The following is a 19,160-nucleotide window of genomic DNA, read 5'->3' on the forward strand; positions in this document are numbered from 1 at the left end:
ACACAAGGAGAAATAAAAATTTATCTATTCACGAGAAACAAAACTTCTGCCTATGACTGATCCAATATCGTGAGAACGAAAGAACCAAACATTTCCACGCAACAACACAATACAATTTCTGAAACGGATTTAGCATACAGGGTAAAGCGATAATATTAGGGATTCGAAAACGTTAGTGATTTTTGCACCCGTTACAACTTACCTTATCTTAATCTGACGATTTCGAATTTTTCTAAGGATATATTTTTTTTTTGACCCCCCTTAACGAACTCCCCTGTATTAAGAGCCAATATATGGTAGAGGTACATTTACAGGGTACAAGGTTTCTCCCCATGTGATAATCTGACGCGCTCGAGTAACTGCAAAAATCCTCGCTTGGTCTCCCCTACCATTACGTTGCAGAATATGTTTCACATTTGCATAATCATTATGAACACTGTTTGGAGCGCAATACAGCAGGTTTTAACATTCACTTTAACATACTCTCTGACAGGAATTTGCCAATAGACTAAAAGAAATTGCAAACGTATGGCTGCATTTTGGGTTTTAGTACTTAAAGATCTTTTTAAGAATAACTATTTTTCTTAAAATTAATAATAAACCTAAACTGATTTGAACTTACCATTGGTTGAGCTATTTTTAGGGTCTTCTGTCGTATTCTCAACATCAACATCAGATTGAGTAGAAGTTTGATCGGTATCTGTTTGAGACGCTAAACTCTTTTTAGCCCTATTTATTTCACTTCTTACCAACTTAACCCTTTTTGCTCTAGCTAGTCCATGCTTTAAAGCTTGGCTTTTTACAAGTAGATCCTCCAGTTTCGTTAGAACATCAGGACCTGTTTTTCCCTGCAAATAAATTTATAAAATTGCTGCCTTTAATATCATCTAAATGAAGCCTATATAGACGGAGAGGCAGCGCCGAAAAATCTTTATGAATTTACTAAAGCTAGTTATTTCACAATTGATTACTGTGATTGTGTAGAGAAACATACTGCGGTCGGTAAAGCGAAACGTAGAACATGTGGTACTGACAGCTTGTCAAAGTTGCTTACCTGCGGAGGTAATTAAATCCATTTATTAAGGCTTAAAATCAGTACACACATTCTAAATTGAATGTAAATAAAAGTTATTATAGTCGGTCAGCTGTATGACGGGACAGAGCCGGTCGGTCGGCCCCAATGAATGTACAGGGTTATTCACTATATTTTGACCGCCTTGTAAACTGCTTTATTTACAGAATTAGAAAAAAAATGTAAAATACAAAAGTGATTCGATTTTTTAATTATGATTTTTTGATATAATATATATCTTACTAGTTACGTCATCCATCTGGGCGTGATGACGTAATCGACTATTTTTTTAAATGAGAATAAGGGTCGTGTGCTAGCTCATTTGAAAGGTTATTCAATTCTCTATGCAGTAATATAAACATTAAGATCATTATTTATACAGGGTGTCCATTTTTTTTTAAATTATTAATTAAACAATTAATTTAATTTAAAATTTTTTTTTGGACACCCTGTATAAACAATCATGTTAATGTTTATATTACTGAATAGGGAATTGAATAACCTTTCAAATGAGCTAGCACAAGACCCCTATTCTCATTTAAAAAATAGTCGATTACGTCATCACGCCAAGATGGATGACGTGACTAGTAGGATATATATGTCAAAAAATCATAATTTAAAAATTAAATAAGTTTTGTATTTTACATTTTTTTCTAATTCTGTAAATAAAGCAGTTTAGAGGGGGGTCAAAATATAGTGAACAACTCTGTACATTCATTGGGGCCGACCGACCGGCTCTGTCCCGTCATACAGCTGACCGACTACAATAACTTTTATTTATATTCAATTTAGAATGTGTGTACTGATTTTCAGCCTTAGTAAATGGATTTAATTACCTCCGCAGGTAAGCAACTTTGACAAGCTGTCAGTACCACCTGTTCTACGTTTCGCTTGACCGACCGCAGTATGTTTCTCTACACAATCACAGTAATCAACTGTGAAATAACTAGCTTTAGTAAATTCAGAGAAATTTTTCAGCGCTTCCACTTGGACTAATATGTGGTATATAATAAATTATTCAAATGATAAGAGTACGAAATTGGAAAAGCGAGACAAATAATAGGAAGGAATGGAAGCTGATTCTGAAGCAGATCAATACTCACATGGGTTGTAGAGCCAATGATGGCTTAATATACAATGAATTTTTTTTTCTCTCTGATTCTGGCTTTGGTTTAGAACTAGAACCTTTAGCCACGTAATTGTATAACTTATTACTAAGTCAGGGGAGTAATGTGTAGTGTGTGTGTTGAGTAAGTGTCTTGTTACTTTGCAAAGTCGACGTCATTGTCTTTGCAAAGAGACGCTAATTGTATCCGAACGTCTGCGGTCCCTCCGGTGAGTACCGATCCCACAAGGACAGAAACTATTTTTCATTTACTAATTTATAATAAATGAAAAATTTCTGCCCCTGGTAGGATTCGAACTCCCGACCTTTCGTTTCAAAGGTAGGCGCTCTTACCACTGCGCCACAGAGGGGTAATGAATTTAATTATATAAAAATAAGAAATAGATAAAAGATACTGTTACAACTTTGTAACATATTGATAAGAATATTTCTTTACTTATACGGTCTTAATATAATTTATCGCGTCTCTGACTACTTCTTAAATAGATACACTTGTTCGGCCATCTTCCTCGAATATCAGAAAAATCATTAAATTACTATGCTATTCCCGTTGAATGTCGCAAACCTTTGACTTGAAGATCGTTACGCTCTGAAAACAAATCTATAATCTCGATCCTCAGTTATTTCTTCTTTTTAACAGTTACCAACCAGTCAGCAGAGTGAGTCAGTCGCCTTTAGTACAACTAAGAATATAGTCGCGAGTGTCAGCTCAATAGGGAACTTGCATAAATTTTTAAATTCGAAAAAAATGTTATAAATCACAACAGAACATAATTTAAAACACGTATCAAAGATAAAAAAGTTTTGTTTGTCTTTCTTTTGGCTCCTAAAGACGATTAAAAATTCAAATTAAAACAGGTGGTCCAAAACGCGTCGTGACGTCACTTGGTTTTACATTTACATTTTTCCAATAAAGTAAACAGAATTTTAAATTAGACGTTATAAACGTCAGTAGAAAATACATTTATGTGACGTTACAAGTGTTTTTGATCATTTGAACTATTCACAGAAAATTTGTACTTTTACAAAATGGTTTTATTTTCAATAGTAAACCTTCGTTCCTTTCCTTCAAAAACAGTATAAAACTACAATTTTAACAAACTGGTATATATTATTACAATGACAATTAGAATATAAATATTTTTGACTTATTCCACGACGATGAGCTTGCCAAATACCCAAGTAGGTGGAGGCTAATAAACTAAAGAAGGAGAAGAAGAATATACCTAAATATAATCAAGTATATTCAAATGGGAAATAAGCCACAATTTTACCTAAAAATGATTTTATTAACGTTTCGACGCCCAAGTCGGGTGTCGAAAAATATAAATAAAAAATAAAAAAAACCTAAATATAAGGTTGTGTCTAGGTATACGCTAACGTGTACGCAAATAAAAAAAGTTAGAGTGTCAGTGATTTCCTAGTTTTTATTTGTTTAGTGTTTGTTTTTAAGTTAACTACGGAGTGTGGACAATTATTTAGTTCTTTTAATGAGTTTAAGAACATTTTAAAACAGTACCTACGAAAAAGATAAGAGACTATAAATTAATATATATTTTTTTTAGTTATAAATGAAATAGTATTACCGTCAAAGATTAAAATAAAAGGAAGGCCTAAAGTTTTCACAATAATAATTAACTTGTTCTGAAGCTATTATCCTTGTGGCATTTTTGTAATCAACTATTCTAAATGGGAACTAAGCCACAATTTAACTAAAAAATTGATTTTATTAATGTTTCGACGTCTATACCGGATGTCGTTGTCAAAATACAAAATATTATGAAATTAAACAAAAATGTTGTTGCTTAGTAAAAAATTTTTTCTAATAATTTATTTAATCTGACTAATTTTTGTATTTTGACAATGACATCCGATTTGGACGTCTAAACGTTAATAAAATAATTTTTTTATTTAAATTGCGGCTTATTTTGCATTTAGAATAGTTGATTATAATAATTCACTTACGTATAAAAATTATTTTAACAATATTTTGTACCTACATGTCATGTCAACTAAATACATATAATTATTTTGCTATCCTAAATATATACTTTTATATATATACATTGATTTATTACAATTAAGTTTGAAACATCTGAATAGTTCTGCTTTCCTTCCCTTAACAAATATTTTTCTATCAAACAAACACTAAACATATCAAAATAGCATGTACCAAAATATATAGTCACTGCGCAAGCTAAATAATGACGTCACTGGCTTGATGAAGTTTAATTCGCGTCTACGTAACTTTTTTATTTGCGTACACGTTAGCGTGTACCTAGACAGCGAAATATAACCATAATAAAAACTAATGCAAAACTATGTGACGTCACGGGCCGTTTGAACTATTTTATACCGCAGAAGACTTTAAATATGTATTTCTAAGTTATTACGAGTTTTTGAAGCGTAAAATTTTGGAAATTTCATTTTTAAACAAAACTTTTTTTTTTTTTTATTTATTTATTTATTGCTTATTTACAATCTACTTCAATACAGTAATAAGTAAATATAATGTATGTTGTTGGCTTGTGGCAGGTGTCGTCCATTGACGACTCTCTGGAATTTACCTAGCAGCTAGGTCTTCTGGCCAAAGTCTTTTCGGACGTCTGTCAACCAGTGGGGGGTTGAATAATTCATCTATGAGATGGTTTGGATGGTCTGCGCTGCGATTCATGTACCTTCTGGAGTGGTCAGCAATCACATCATTGATGAAGGGGATGTTGAGGTCTGCATGAAGGGTTTGGTTTGACACATACCATGGGGCTTTAGCTAACATACGAATAGTTTTTGACTGGAATGTCTGTAGTATTTTGGTGTTGGATGGTTTGCTACAGCCCCACAGCTCGATTCCGTATGTCCACACTGGTTTGAGTATTGTTTTATAGATGGTCAGTTTGTTTTCTAATGAAAGTTGCGATCTTCTGTTGATTAGCCAGCTCATATTTTTAACTTTTAGGTCGAGGTGTCGTCGTTTGGCTGCAATATGTGATTTCCAAGTAAGTTTTTCGTCTAGATGAAGGCCCAGGTACTTTACTTCTGTTTTTATTGGTATAGGTGAATTATTTAGGTGTAGTTGTGGACATCTAATTCTTCGATTTGTGAAATTTACTTGACAAGACTTGTTTGTGTTGACGTTTATTTTCCAGCATTTAAGCCAGTCTTCTAGTTCATTGAGATGATTTTGCAATTTGTTAAATGCTAATATTTCGTTGATGTCTGATGCTAGTATACCAGTGTCATCCGCAAATGTTGCCATTAGTGTATTTTCGCTAATAGGAATATCAGCAGTGAAGATTTGGTAAAGGAATGGGCCAAGTACACTGCCTTGAGGTACTCCGGATTTTATTTGGTGGTAGTTGGATAGAGTACCTTCGTATTTAACTTGGAAGTATCTGTCGGACAAGTATGATTTAAGGAGGAGGTAGATTTGGTCAGTTAGCTGAGTTTTTATTTTAAAGAGAAGACCCTCGTGCCACACTCTATCAAATGCTTGCTGTATATCGAGAAATGCTGATAGACATATTTGTTTCCCTTCTAGGCTCTCTTTTATTTTGTTGACTAATCTATGGCACTGTTGTATGGTTGAGTGATTTGAGCGAAAACCAAACTGATGATCTGGGATAAGGTTTTCTATAGGTATTATTGTTTCTATTCTGTTAAGAATTAACCTTTCGAATACTTTTGATAAAGTCGGAAGGAGACTTATTGGTCTGTACGAACTGGCTTCAGTTAGAGGTTTACCAGGTTTAGGTATCATTATAATTTGTGCATACTTCCATTGCACTGGAAAATAACATAGTCTCAGGAGGCTATTAAAAATAATGGTTATTAAGACGACACCTTTTCTTGGGAGTTTTTTTTAAGATTTCGCCAGTTATGAGGTCAAATCCTGGAGCTTTATGAGGGTTAAGCAGGTTGATTTCGTTACGGACTTCATTTGGTGAGAAGTATTTTAGTGGTAATGATAGCTGACAGGGTGCATTGAGGAAGTCTCTAATTTTCTCGTCGTTAATATCGTTGGCCTCTGGGGTGGAGAAGACGGTTGATAGATGTTCTGCAAATCTGTTGGATTTTTCTATATCTGATCGAGCCCAGGCTCCATCATTTTTTCTAATTGGTGATTTCATTACTACCGGCTTTTTGAATTTCTTTGTGGCTTTCCAAAGAGAGTTGTCGTCAAGAGAAAGGTTTGTGACATATCTTTCAAAGGATTCGTTTTTGGCTGTTTGGATAGCGGAATGAAGTCTGTGTGTGAGTCTGTTAAGATTTGTTTTATCTATCGCGTTTCTTGTTCTTTGCCATTTGTGACGGGCTCTTCTTCTCTCTTCTACTAGTGTTCTAATATGGAGGGGTATACTATACCTTTCATCGATGGTTTTTTCCTTTACAGGAGTAGCTTTCCAAGCGGCCTGTTGTATTTGTTCCGTTAAATATTTTACAGCTTCTTCAATATCGTTTTTGTGCTTGAGTCGAATGTCAAGAGATATTTTATCATTTATTTCTTCTTTGAATTGAACCCAATTCGTGTTACTGGAACATAGCCTTGGTGCAGGAGTTTTCCAAATTATATTGGTACTTAAGGTAATCAAGATGGGACTGTGGTCCGAATGGAGATCAAAACTGGGGGTGATGTCGCTGTGTATTTCAGGTATTCCCTTAGTTATAGCAAAGTCTAACAGATCAGGAATTTTGTTGTTATCAGTGGGCCAGTATGTGGGGGTACCAGTTGTTAGGTATTTCAGGTTATTATCTTGTATGATCTTTAATAGATTTCTGCCTTTTGGAGATATCAGTCTTGCTCCCCAGGTTGTATGTTTTGCATTCCAGTCCCCTGCCACTAGGAAATGTGAGCCAAGTTGTTCAAAAAACTCTCTGTATTCCTCCAGATTGATGGTGTGGCGTGGTGGGCTGTAGATAGAAGCTATTGTTAGTGGAAAGGTGAGCGCATGTACTTTTATGATAGTACTCTGAATTTTGTTGGTGATATATGGAGCAAGTTCGTAGTGTTTTATAGCTGTACGAATTATTACAACTGAACCAGCATGGGCTGTTCCATCTGGATGGTTTGCGTAATAGACAGAGTAGTGTGGAATTTTTATAAAAGACCTCTCAGTTGTGTGACTCTCGGATATAAGTAGGATGTCTATTTTGTTTAATTTTAGAAATAGTATAATTTCTTGCACATGGTTTGTTAGACCATTTGCGTTCCACTCTGCTATTCTAAGTGAGTTAGCCATTACGACGTTCTATTTATCACTGTTGTAAGCATGCTTAGTATCATGCTGTTTTGGTTTATCAATTGTGCAAACATATTTTTAAATTCGTTGAGGAACTCTGTAAGTTTATTTGAAAGGTCTGAATTATTGTTGTTGTCTTGTGAAGAAGTATTAGTTGCTGCAACTTGAGCATATGTTACATGTGATTGGTGTATGTGGTGAGCATTAGTGTTATTATTATTTAGGCTTGCAACTCTAGGTATAGGAATGCTGCTTGTTATATTTTTGTTTTTCGAGTTGACTAGGTCTTTATATATAGCACATCCTTTATAGTTTGCTGGATGATTGCCATTACATAAGGCACATGTTGCTGGTGTGTCGCGTGCTTTTTTGCAGGTTTTTGTGTCATGTGATCCTCCGCATTTAACACAGGCGAATGGCCTTAGGCAGTAACTTTTTGAATGCCCGTATTTTTGACACCTTGTGCATTGAACTATTGTATTTTTTATTCTAGGTGGTTCTACTGTTATTATGCAGTTTCGTAGGACTTGTAGGTTAAATATGTTTTTGTTGTTTTCGTTTGGCTCTATATCGACAAAGAATAAGGGCAATGGTTCTTTGGTAACTCTATGTCTAACATTAATTATGTTGCGAACTTTAAAACCCTTATTATTTAATTCATGCGAGATATCTGCTGTGGGTATTGAATGGTGTAATCCTCTTATGACAACTCTATAGGCCCTCTCTTGTTTCGGTTGGTAAGTGTGATGTACAATGTTTTCTTTTCTAAGGTGCTGTATGAGTGTCCTGTAGGTGTCTGAGTTTGTAGGGTTAATTTTTACTGTATTATTTGAAATGGTTTTGGTGTAATAGGTTTCTGCCGCAGTTGCAGTTGAAAGGTTTGCTATCATAGCACTATAGTCAGTAACTCCATAAATATAGATTGGTGGCGGTGAGGGATCTTTTTTGGTGATATTTGTGTTTTGTGTATTTGATAAATTGTCTGTTTGTTCATCTAGATTTTCTTTTGAGAGGGAATCAAATCTGTTTTGTGTTTGGATTTGGTTGGACTTTTCTGAAGTTGTTTGTCTTTTCATCCTTTTTCTCTTATTGGCAACTTCTTGCCAAGGATGTTTATTTTGGTTTTCTGTTTCGTTAAGTTCTATGTCGCTATCGCTATCTGTGTAGTTATTGGTGTTTTGTGTTGATGAGAGTGAGCATTGAGGGTTTGTGGATAATGTTGTGTATTGTGACTGAATAGGGTTTTGAGTGTTTTGAATATTTTGTGCAGTTGATTGACTAGGAAATTGTACTTGGTTTGGTATAGCTATTTGGGTTGGAATAGGTATTTGGTTTGAGCATAACATTTGATTTGTTATCTGGTTAGATGGTGTTTGATTAAAATACAAAAATGGTACTTGCGGTTTTACTGCTGTTTGGTTTGACTGGTTCTGGTTATTTATTGTTGGGACATCCTGTATAGTATTCATTTGTTGATAAATTGGTTGGCCGTTATTATCAAATCCTAATAAGTTCCCCGAAGGGAACATATTTCTTTTGTTTGTTTCACTAATCACTTGGTTTTTGTTACTTTTCACTTTAACAATTTTTTGATGCTGATAAGATAATTACTAGTTAATTAGGTAGTTTTACGATAAGGAAGTTCTCTAGCGCTTTTAATGACGGTACATGTTCACGCTTCGAGAATCAGATTGCTACTCCTTAAACAAAACTGAACATTATTATCTAATAAAAAAATGTGCAAGTTCCCTATTCACGATTCTATCGTTACTTTCGTATTACATCCATAGTTTGGACAATCTCAAGTTTATTACGCGAATTATGCTCGATTCTCTCACTATCACGTTTGTTTTGATTTACTCACGGTTCGCTAAGACATAGCGTGACATAAGTTGTGTATTAAAATTAGTAATCACTATTATTATACAGTGTTTGTAAAAAGTGTTTGTGTTACAAAATAAAACTATTATCTCCATTTATTATTCATTTCAACACCGATTTACACCTTGCTTCGAATCGACAAAGATAATCAGAGCCTTCTCAATCAACCACAACAGAAGCTGGTTCTCGTCTTATGTGAAGAACGAGAGACATTCAGTAAGTCTATTTACATACTGGTGAAGTGTTGAAAACACACGAACCCGACGTCATAACATCCATAAAGATCGGACGTCTGCGCTGGATGGGTCATGTTGAACGGATGTTGGAGACTGAAACACCAAAACATATAATGAGGCAGACACTAGTAGGGAGAAGGTCAAAGGGAAGACCCAAACTTAGATACATGGATCAAGATCTGAAAACAATTGAGATTACCAACTGGAAGAACAAAGCAAGGAACAGAACAGAATGGCGGAAAATCCTAGAACAAGCCCAAAAAGGGTTGTTGACCTACTGATGATGATGATGATGATGATGATGAAGTGTTGTAAACAGATAAAAAATTCCCTAAATTTTGGAGGTGGTCCATTTTCTCTGACGAACTGAGAATATATTTAACAATTAGTTTTATTTTATTATTTGTTAACATAAGTACCTGTAAATTTTCAAGCTCTTTATCAATATCCGAAGCCATAGATTCTTCAATCTGCCCTACTCCAGGTTTTTGTTTAGATTCTTTCACAGTTGGCAAAAGGCCTGCTGTTTCCAACTCTTTTTTAGCTTGTCGGAATATTAGTCCACACTGATCTCTCATTTTAATGGCAGCTCTAAAAAGAAAAATAATTTTACAAAGTGTGCCCTTATTCTTGAATTGAGAGAAAATTTTACTCCCCACTTGTAACTCGCTTTTCTACCCCTTCATAATTACTCTCGATTTAAAAAAAGCTGTATTCTTGAATATGGGGAGTAGAAAGCGATGAGAGAAACTGAGAACAGTGTTACCGGGTTTTTGTTGAAAATTTCAACCAATCACAAAAGTTAATTATTGGCAAATGACATGATATGGTCAACCTGATCTCCATTTCCATTTGTTATTTGTTTACATTCTTTTTCACCAAACAGTTTGTAGTCGAAACGTGGTTAAAAGTTGAGAAAATTAAAATAACTAGAATTTTTATTTTTAATTATTTATCTAACTATATACAGGGTGAGTCATAACTATAGGGACATAGACTAAGGACAGGTTATTTGGACCAAAATATGGCTATTGGGCCAAATATGCCTTAATAAAATGTTGCTGAGAAAAAAGATACAGGGTGTTAAAGTTAATTTTTGTTTTTCGTTTTTTGCTAATAGTTTCCCTGTATGTTTATAAATTGCTATCAAAATTGGCACAGAGGCATAATCTTAGACAAGAAATAGTATTTTATCTACAATTTTACGCTTTGTCATAGAGAGCGCCACGTGGATCATTCCTGATGATCAAATTGAGTCTAAACTTTTTCTGATGAAACTTTTTAGTAATTTTTATTAGAAAATATGACGTAAACATCATTTTTACGTAAAATTGGTACTCTTGTTTAAACATGATAATTTCTACCGTTTCCGATAAAAACGCAGTCGAACTGCTTAGAGCCTTAAAAAAGGATTTCAAATATTATTTCATTTATGAAAAGTATGCTTTGGACTGTCAGATAATTGTTGTTGGAAAATGTGATTTGTTCAGAGTAAATTATTTTTGATGTGACAGTGTAGTGTAGTGTTGCATTGTTTAAAAGTAATCATTACTTTTTTGATTGAAATGCCTCGTCACAATCATTTTACTAATGAAGAAATGCGAGATATGATTTGCGTATACGCACAAGAAAATTTTTGCGGTCGCTCGGTAGCCAGAAGGTATGGAATGTTATAAGCAAACAGAAGGCAACCAAATCACAAAACTTTTGCAAGATTATATCGTAGTTTAGGTGAAGCTGGGTCATTTCACACTAAAAATCGGGGTGGTCGACCGAAACAAATCACACCTAATCAAGAAGATGAACTTTTGGTTCGAGTAGATGAAAATCCTGAAATAAGTTTACGACATCTATCAGCAGCAACAGGAGTAAGTCAGTCGTCTATTGTTAGAATTCTAAAAAAAGAGAACCTCCATCCTTGCCACTTCACTCCTGTTCAAAATTTACTTCCAACAGATCTTCCACGACGGTTACAGTTTTGCCAACGTATTCTGAATAAACATCGCAATGACAGACACTTTATTAAGAATATTATGTTCACCGACGAAGCAACTTTTACCAGACGAGGGATTTTTAATTGGCGAAATAGTCATTATTGGGAAGAAGAAAACTCGCATGCTATTAAAGCTAGATATTTTCAGCCTGAGTTTAAATTGAATATTTGGTGTGGCATTATAGGCGACCAACTACTAGGGCCTTATGTTCTTCCTCCGAATTTAAATGGAGATTCTTATTTATTCTTTTTGGAAAATACTCTTAGTGATATTTTAGATGATCTGTCACTGGATGTAAGAAGAAAAATGTGGTTTATGCAGGATGGAGCGCCACCTCATTTTTCATTAGCTGTTAGAAATCATCTTAATGACGTATTTCCTCAACGATGGATTGGCAGAGGCAGTGATTTTCAATGGCCACCAAGAAGTCCTGAGTATAACCCGCTAGATTTTTATTTTTGGGGACATATGAAGTCCTTAGTTTATGCCAATGAAATTAATACACGAGACGAACTTTGGAGATACATTCAAAATGCAGCTGATCTTATAAGGGGACAGAATAATATTTTTTTAACGTCCGAAAATCCTTTATTATAAAAAGAATTAGAAAAGGCATAGAAATCGGAGGAGACCATGTAAAACATTTAGTTTGAGTTTTTGTGAGTTCTTTTAAGATAAAGTGTGTTTAGTTTTGATTTATCGTCAAAACGGAAACCTTACGTTAGTTGCAACTTTGTTTATTAGTTTGGTATTTGATATCCCCTTCTGAGTTCCTGAAATCTTAATTGCGTTTTTATCGAAAACGGTTGAAATTATCATGTTTAAACAAGAGTACAAATTTTACGTAAAAATGATGTTTACGTCATATTTTCTAATAAAAATTACTAAAAGTTTCATCAGAAAAAGTTTAGACTCAATTTGATCATCAGGAATGATCCACGTGACGCCCTCTATGACAAAACGTAAAATTGTAAATAAAATACTATTTCTTGTCTAAGATTATGCCTCCGTGCCAATTTTGATAGAAATTTATAAATATACAGGGAAACTATTAGCATAAAACGAAAAAAAAAACTAACTTTAACACCCTGTATCTTTTTTCTCAGCAACATTTTATTAATGCATATTTGGTCCAATAGGCATATTTTGGTCCAAATAGCCTGTTCTTAGTCTATGTCCCTATAGTTATGACTCACCCTGTATACAGTGAGGATGTTTGAGTTGGAATAAATTCATTATCTCGAAGAGGGACGAATTTGGAGAGAAATCCTGAGACAGGTCTATTTTAATTTATAAAATAAGTAAAATAAATTTCGACCAAGAGTCAGGATTCTGTAAACCGAGATACGATAGTATCAAGCGGCGCCGCTAGGAGGAGCTTCTCCAACAATGCGTCTCAGAATACCTTAAGAACACTTGGTCATTTTGTACTCTAAACCGAGTAAAGCATGAAAAAGAAAAAGAAAATAATCGTTTTCGTTTTGATTCAATTCGAGTCTCTTGCCATCCTCTGACACAGTGTTTCTGGGTCTCTACCCTTTATCGAAGAGGCTATTGCACGTAGACTGAATTGAATCAACTCGAGACGAAGAAGAACTGCATCTATTAAAATATCTGCAGTATATTGTGGTTAGACTGTCCTCTAACGGGGAATGACAAAATAAGTAAAATAAATTTCGACCAAGAGTCAGGATTCTGTTAACCGAGATACGATAGTATCAAGCGGCGCCGCTAGGAGGAGCTTCTCCAACAATGCGTCTCAGAATACCTTAAGAACACTTGGTCATTTTGTACTCTAAACCGAGTAAAGCATGAAAAAGAAAAAGAAAATAATCGTTTTCGTTTTGATTCAATTCGAGTCTCTTGCCATCCTCTGACACAGTGTTTCTGGGTCTCTACCCTTTATCGAAGAGGCTATTGCACGTAGACTGAATTGAATCAACTCGAGACGAAGAAGAACTGCATCTATTAAAATATCTGCAGTATATTGTGGTTAGACTGTCCTCTAACGGGGAATGACAAAATAAGTAAAATAAATTTCGACCAAGAGTCAGGATTCTGTTAACCGAGATACGATAGTATCAAGCGGCGCCGCTAGGAGGAGCTTCTCCAACAATGCGTCTCAGAATACCTTAAGAACACTTGGTCATTTTGTACTCTAAACCGAGTAAAGCATGAAAAAGAAAAAGAAAATAATCGTTTTCGTTTTGATTTTATTCGAGTCTCTTGCCATCCTCTGACACAGTGTTTCTGGGTCTCTACCCTTTATCGAAGAGGCTATTGCACGTAGACTGAATTGAATCAACTCGAGACGAAGAAGAACTGCATCTATTAAAATATCTGCAGTATATTGTGGTTAGACTGTCCTCTAACGGGGAATGACAAAATAAGTAAAATAAATTTCGACCAAGAGTCAGGATTCTGTTAACCGAGATACGATAGTATCAAGCGGCGCCGCTAGGAGGAGCTTCTCCAACAATGCGTCTCAGAATACCTTAAGAACACTTGGTCATTTTGTACTCTAAACCGAGTAAAGCATGTTAATAGATGCAGTTCTTCTTCGTCTCGAGTTGATTCAATTCAGTCTACGTGCAATAGCCTCTTCGATAAAGGGTAGAGACCCAGAAACACTGTGTCAGAGGATGGCAAGAGACTCGAATTGAATCAAAACGAAAACGATTATTTTCTTTTTCTTTTTCATGCTTTACTCGGTTTAGAGTACAAAATGACCAAGTGTTCTTAAGGTATTCTGAGACGCATTGTTGGAGAAGCTCCTCCTAGCGGCGCCGCTTGATACTATCGTATCTCGGTTAACAGAATCCTGACTCTTGGTCGAAATTTATTTTACTTATTTTGTCATTCCCCGTTAGAGGACAGTCTAACCACAATATACTGCAGATATTTTAATAGATGCAGTTCTTCTTCGTCTCGAGTTGATTCAATTCAGTCTACGTGCAATAGCCTCTTCGATAAAGGGTAGAGACCCAGAAACACTGTGTCAGAGGATGGCAAGAGACTCGAATTGAATCAAAACGAAAACGATTATTTTCTTTTTCTTTTTCATGCTTTACTCGGTTTAGAGTACAAAATGACCAAGTGTTCTTAAGGTATTCTGAGACGCATTGTTGGAGAAGCTCCTCCTAGCGGCGCCGCTTGATACTATCGTATCTCGGTTAACAGAATCCTGACTCTTGGTCGAAATTTATTTTACTTATTTTGTCATTCCCCGTTAGAGGACAGTCTAACCACAATATACTGCAGATATTTTAATAGATGCAGTTCTTCTTCGTCTCGAGTTGATTCAATTCAGTCTACGTGCAATAGCCTCTTCGATAAAGGGTAGAGACCCAGAAACACTGTGTCAGAGGATGGCAAGAGACTCGAATTGAATCAAAACGAAAACGATTATTTTCTTTTTCTTTAATTTATAAATTATGACTTTTTGGCATATATATATATATATATATATATATATATATATATATATATATATATATATATATATATATATACATATATACAACAAGGTTGAAATATTGGGGTAGCAGCAATCTCAAAGAAAACTCTTTATAATAATTCCAAGCTTTCGATAATGTTTATTATCATCTTCAGGGAAACTACAAATATAATTATACAGTATTTAACAATTAGTCTAATTAAAATCAATAAAAATTGTTATTTTTGTGCCATCAAAAATCCAAAACACCATAGTTTTCTCTCACTAAACCAGGTGTCAAGGATCCTCAAAAACACAAAAACAACAAAATATTGTTCTGAGAAATGCAGAGCTAATACTCTCACTAGAAACACCGCATATCACAGAACAACCTTACTAAAAAGTTATTTATATGTTTTGGTACTTACATTATGTGAGGATGTAGAGCCTAGTTGTTAAATACTAACATAACAACGAAATTTTGTCTTGGTAAAAGTAGTAGATAATATAAATTCAAAGTAAAAACTATATAAAAACTTATAAAAATCTGAGTATAAAATGATAAAAGCTAAAATATTCTTTTAAAAAATTGTGTATGTCTAATTGGCATTTTACAAAATGTCTAACAAAATGTTATGGATGTTTATTCATTTTTCTTTGAATTCATACGGAAACGTCACAACCACTGAACCAATTACAATTTTTGATAAATTTCTAATAAATTTTGAAATAGGAAAAGAGCGAAATGATAATACAAAAGTTTTAATCAATGCAAAATTGTTTCATAGTCCATGTTTTTTATTATTATGTAGTCTACACTGAAAAAATCTACAAATTATGTATCAAATTAAAGAAGAACCTGAATTATTAAATTTAAATTGATTATTTTTTTTTTCTAAAGTGAGCAAATAAGAATAAATTTCACTGAGATGTCTTACATCTGATTTTTTGTTGATCGAATTTTCTTCTTGAAAGATAAAAGCCATTTCTAAAAAAAGTCTTTTTTTATATGAGTTCTCAGAAGCTAGTACTTTAGTATGTTGATAATCCATCACATGACCCTCTTTGGAAACATGTTCTGCTAAAGCACAACGTTCAGGATGTAGTCTAGAATCACTTTTATGTGAAATTATTCGAGATGATAGAGTTCTCGACGTGATACCTATATAGCTCATATTACAACTATGACATGGTATACTATAAACTACATTTGAACAAGACAATGCAGGAGTTTTATCTTTCAGTCTAGTAAAAATTGAGTTAATAGATAATGTGATACTATTAGCTATTTTTATGCCACTAATTTGATTAAAGATTCTGCTTAGTTTTGGTGTGATGTTCTTAATGTAAGGGAGTGAAAAATATTTAAAGTTAATGGGTTCCTGGTTTTCTGCAACATTAGTAAGATTATTTAAATTTTGGTTGTTAATACTATTATTATTTGTGTATGAGATGTCAGATGTGTTAAAAAGTAATTTCTTTATAAGGGCTTTTGGATAGGAATTGTCAATGAATATATTATATAATATTTTTAGATTTGTATTATGAAATGAGTTGTCTGATATTTTTAAAACCCTTGATTTCATTTGTTTTATTAAATTAACTTTTTGAGAAAATTTATGGTAAGACCAGTAATTCATATACCTGCCTGAGCTTATTGGTTTTTGGTACCAGTCAATCATTAAGGTGTTTGTAGTAGTATTACGAATAAATTTAGTAACTAAGAAAGGTAGAGTACCATTTTCATCTTCTCTTTCTAAGGTAAATTGAATGTAAGGATCATAACTGTTGAAAATGAACAAGATTTCATTCAAGGCATTGGAAGGTAGGCTAAGTATTATGTCATCAACATATTTCTTAATAAAACAAAGGTCAAAAGGTAGTACTGGTATTACTACGTCCAACAAATCGTCCATCACATAACATGCAATAATAGGTGAAATTGTCGCTCCCATAGGAGTACCAAATTTTTGAGAGTAATATTGATTATTAAAAGAAAAATATGTGTTATTAAATAAAAAGCTAATTAAATTTAAGAAGGTGTCTTTCTCAATGTTACAGAAATTACGAATAGAAGACCATTTTTTATTAATAGCTCTTAGAGCTACATCTAAGTAAACATTACTAAAAAGGGACACGACATCAAAACTTGCAATAACATAATTAGGTGGAAGTTTAAAGTTATTGAATTTGTTAGCAACTTCAAAAGAATCTTTTATGTAGTAATCATTATTAGTGTCATAAGTTTTAGTCAATATATCAGTTAAAAAAGAAGCCAAAAACTGTGTAGGAGCATTAATACAAGCTACTATAGGACGTACTGATAGTGTAGGTTTATGTATTTTAGGAAGAGCGTAAAATTTTGGTGAAATACCACTATAATACATAAGTTTCTTTTTTGTATTAGGATCTATTTGGTTTGTATCTACTAGTGATTTTATTAATTTATTACATTTTTGTTGAATAGAAGAAGTAGGGTCCTTTGGTAAAATAGAATAGGCTTCTCTATTATTTAGTATATTTGAAGATAATTCTAAATATTGTTCTTTATACAAAATTACTGTTATATTACCTTTATCAGATTTTGTAACAACAATATTAGGATTATTTTTCAGAAAATATTTAGTTTTAACTAGTAGTTTATGGTAAAAGACAGATGCGCTACTTTGGTACCTCCCATAATTGTGAATTTGATTTGTAATAACGTTTGTAGATTTAGCTATCAGTACATTCCTTACAAGTGTATCAGAAATGGACGAGGTTATGTTGTCGATACAAGATAACATTTTTTTAATAGGAATGTGTATTCCTAGTATAGGCTCAATACTAAATTTGTGGCCAAGAGCCAAAAAAGATCTACAAAAAATATAGACTACATCCTAAACGTTGTGCTTTAGCAGAACATGTTTCCAAAGAGGGTCATGTGATGGATTATCAACATACTAAAGTACTAGCTTCTGAGAACTCATATAAAAAAAGACTTTTTTTTAGAAATGGCTTTTATCTTTCAAGAAGAAAATTCGATCAACAAAAAATCAGATGTAAGACATCTCAGTGAAATTTATTCTTATTTGCTCACTTTAGAAAAAAAAAATAATCAATTTAAATTTAATAATTCAGGTTCTTCTTTAATTTGATACATAATTTGTAGATTTTTTCAGTGTAGACTACATAATAATAAAAAACATGGACTATGAAACAATTTTGCATTGATTAAAACTTTTGTATTATCATTTCGCTCTTTTCCTATTTCAAAATTTATTAGAAATTTATCAAAAATTGTAATTGGTTCAGTGGTTGTGACGTTTCCGTATGAATTCAAAGAAAAATGAATAAACATCCATAACATTTTGTTAGACATTTTGTAAAATGCCAATTAGACATACACAATTTTTTAAAAGAATATTTTAGCTTTTATCATTTTATACTCAGATTTTTATAAGTTTTTATATAGTTTTTACTTTGAATTTATATTATCTACTACTTTTACCAAGACAAAATTTCGTTGTTATGTTAGTATTTAACAACTAGGCTCTACATCCTCACATAATGTAAGTACCAAAACATATAAATAACTTTTTAGTAAGGTTGTTCTGTGATATGCGGTGTTTCTAGTGAGAGTATTAGCTCTGCATTTCTCAGAACAATATTTTGTTGTTTTTGTGTTTTTGAGGATCCTTGACACCTGGTTTAGTGAGAGAAAACTATGGTGTTTTGGATTTTTGATGGCACAAAAATAACAATTTTTATTGATTTTAATTAGACTAATTGTTAAATACTGTATAATTATATTTGTAGTTTCCCTGAAGATGATAATAAACATTATCGAAAGCTTGGAATTATTATAAAGAGTTTTCTTTGAGATTGCTGCTACCCCAATATTTCAACCTTGTTTCCTAACTGTTCAGCAAAGATTACATACCTGTAATATATATATATATATATATATATATATATATATATATATATATATATATATATATGCTTTCTGTTGTTTTCCGGGTTTGACTCCGCGTTGAATAATTTTGGTTTTGATAAAAACCATTACGGAATGCGGAACTACCTGACTTGACAATGGCAAGTGAGATCTTGCCGAAACGTCGTCAAAATAATGGTTTTTATCAAAACCAAAATTATTCAACGCGGAGTCAAACCCGGAAAACAACAGAAATCACATA

The 19,160-nt window shown here is 33.2% G+C and overlaps 1 protein-coding gene across 1 annotated transcript in view; it reads right to left on the reverse strand.

The window, feature by feature from the left end:
• LOC114335863 (bromodomain-containing protein homolog) overlaps positions 1 to 19,160 on the reverse strand; it is a 141,372-nt gene that overhangs the window by 25,177 nt on the left and 97,035 nt on the right. The window contains exons 9-10 of the mRNA XM_028286150.1: positions 9,972 to 10,143; positions 623 to 848 (exon numbers count right to left, since the gene is read on the reverse strand). Of these exons, the coding sequence (XP_028141951.1) occupies positions 623 to 848; positions 9,972 to 10,143 (398 nt within the window). The remainder of the gene's footprint in view (positions 1 to 622; positions 849 to 9,971; positions 10,144 to 19,160) is intronic.

Source organism: Diabrotica virgifera, chromosome 2, assembly GCF_917563875.1.
Source record: "Diabrotica virgifera virgifera chromosome 2, PGI_DIABVI_V3a".
NCBI lineage: Eukaryota > Metazoa > Arthropoda > Insecta > Coleoptera > Chrysomelidae > Diabrotica > Diabrotica virgifera.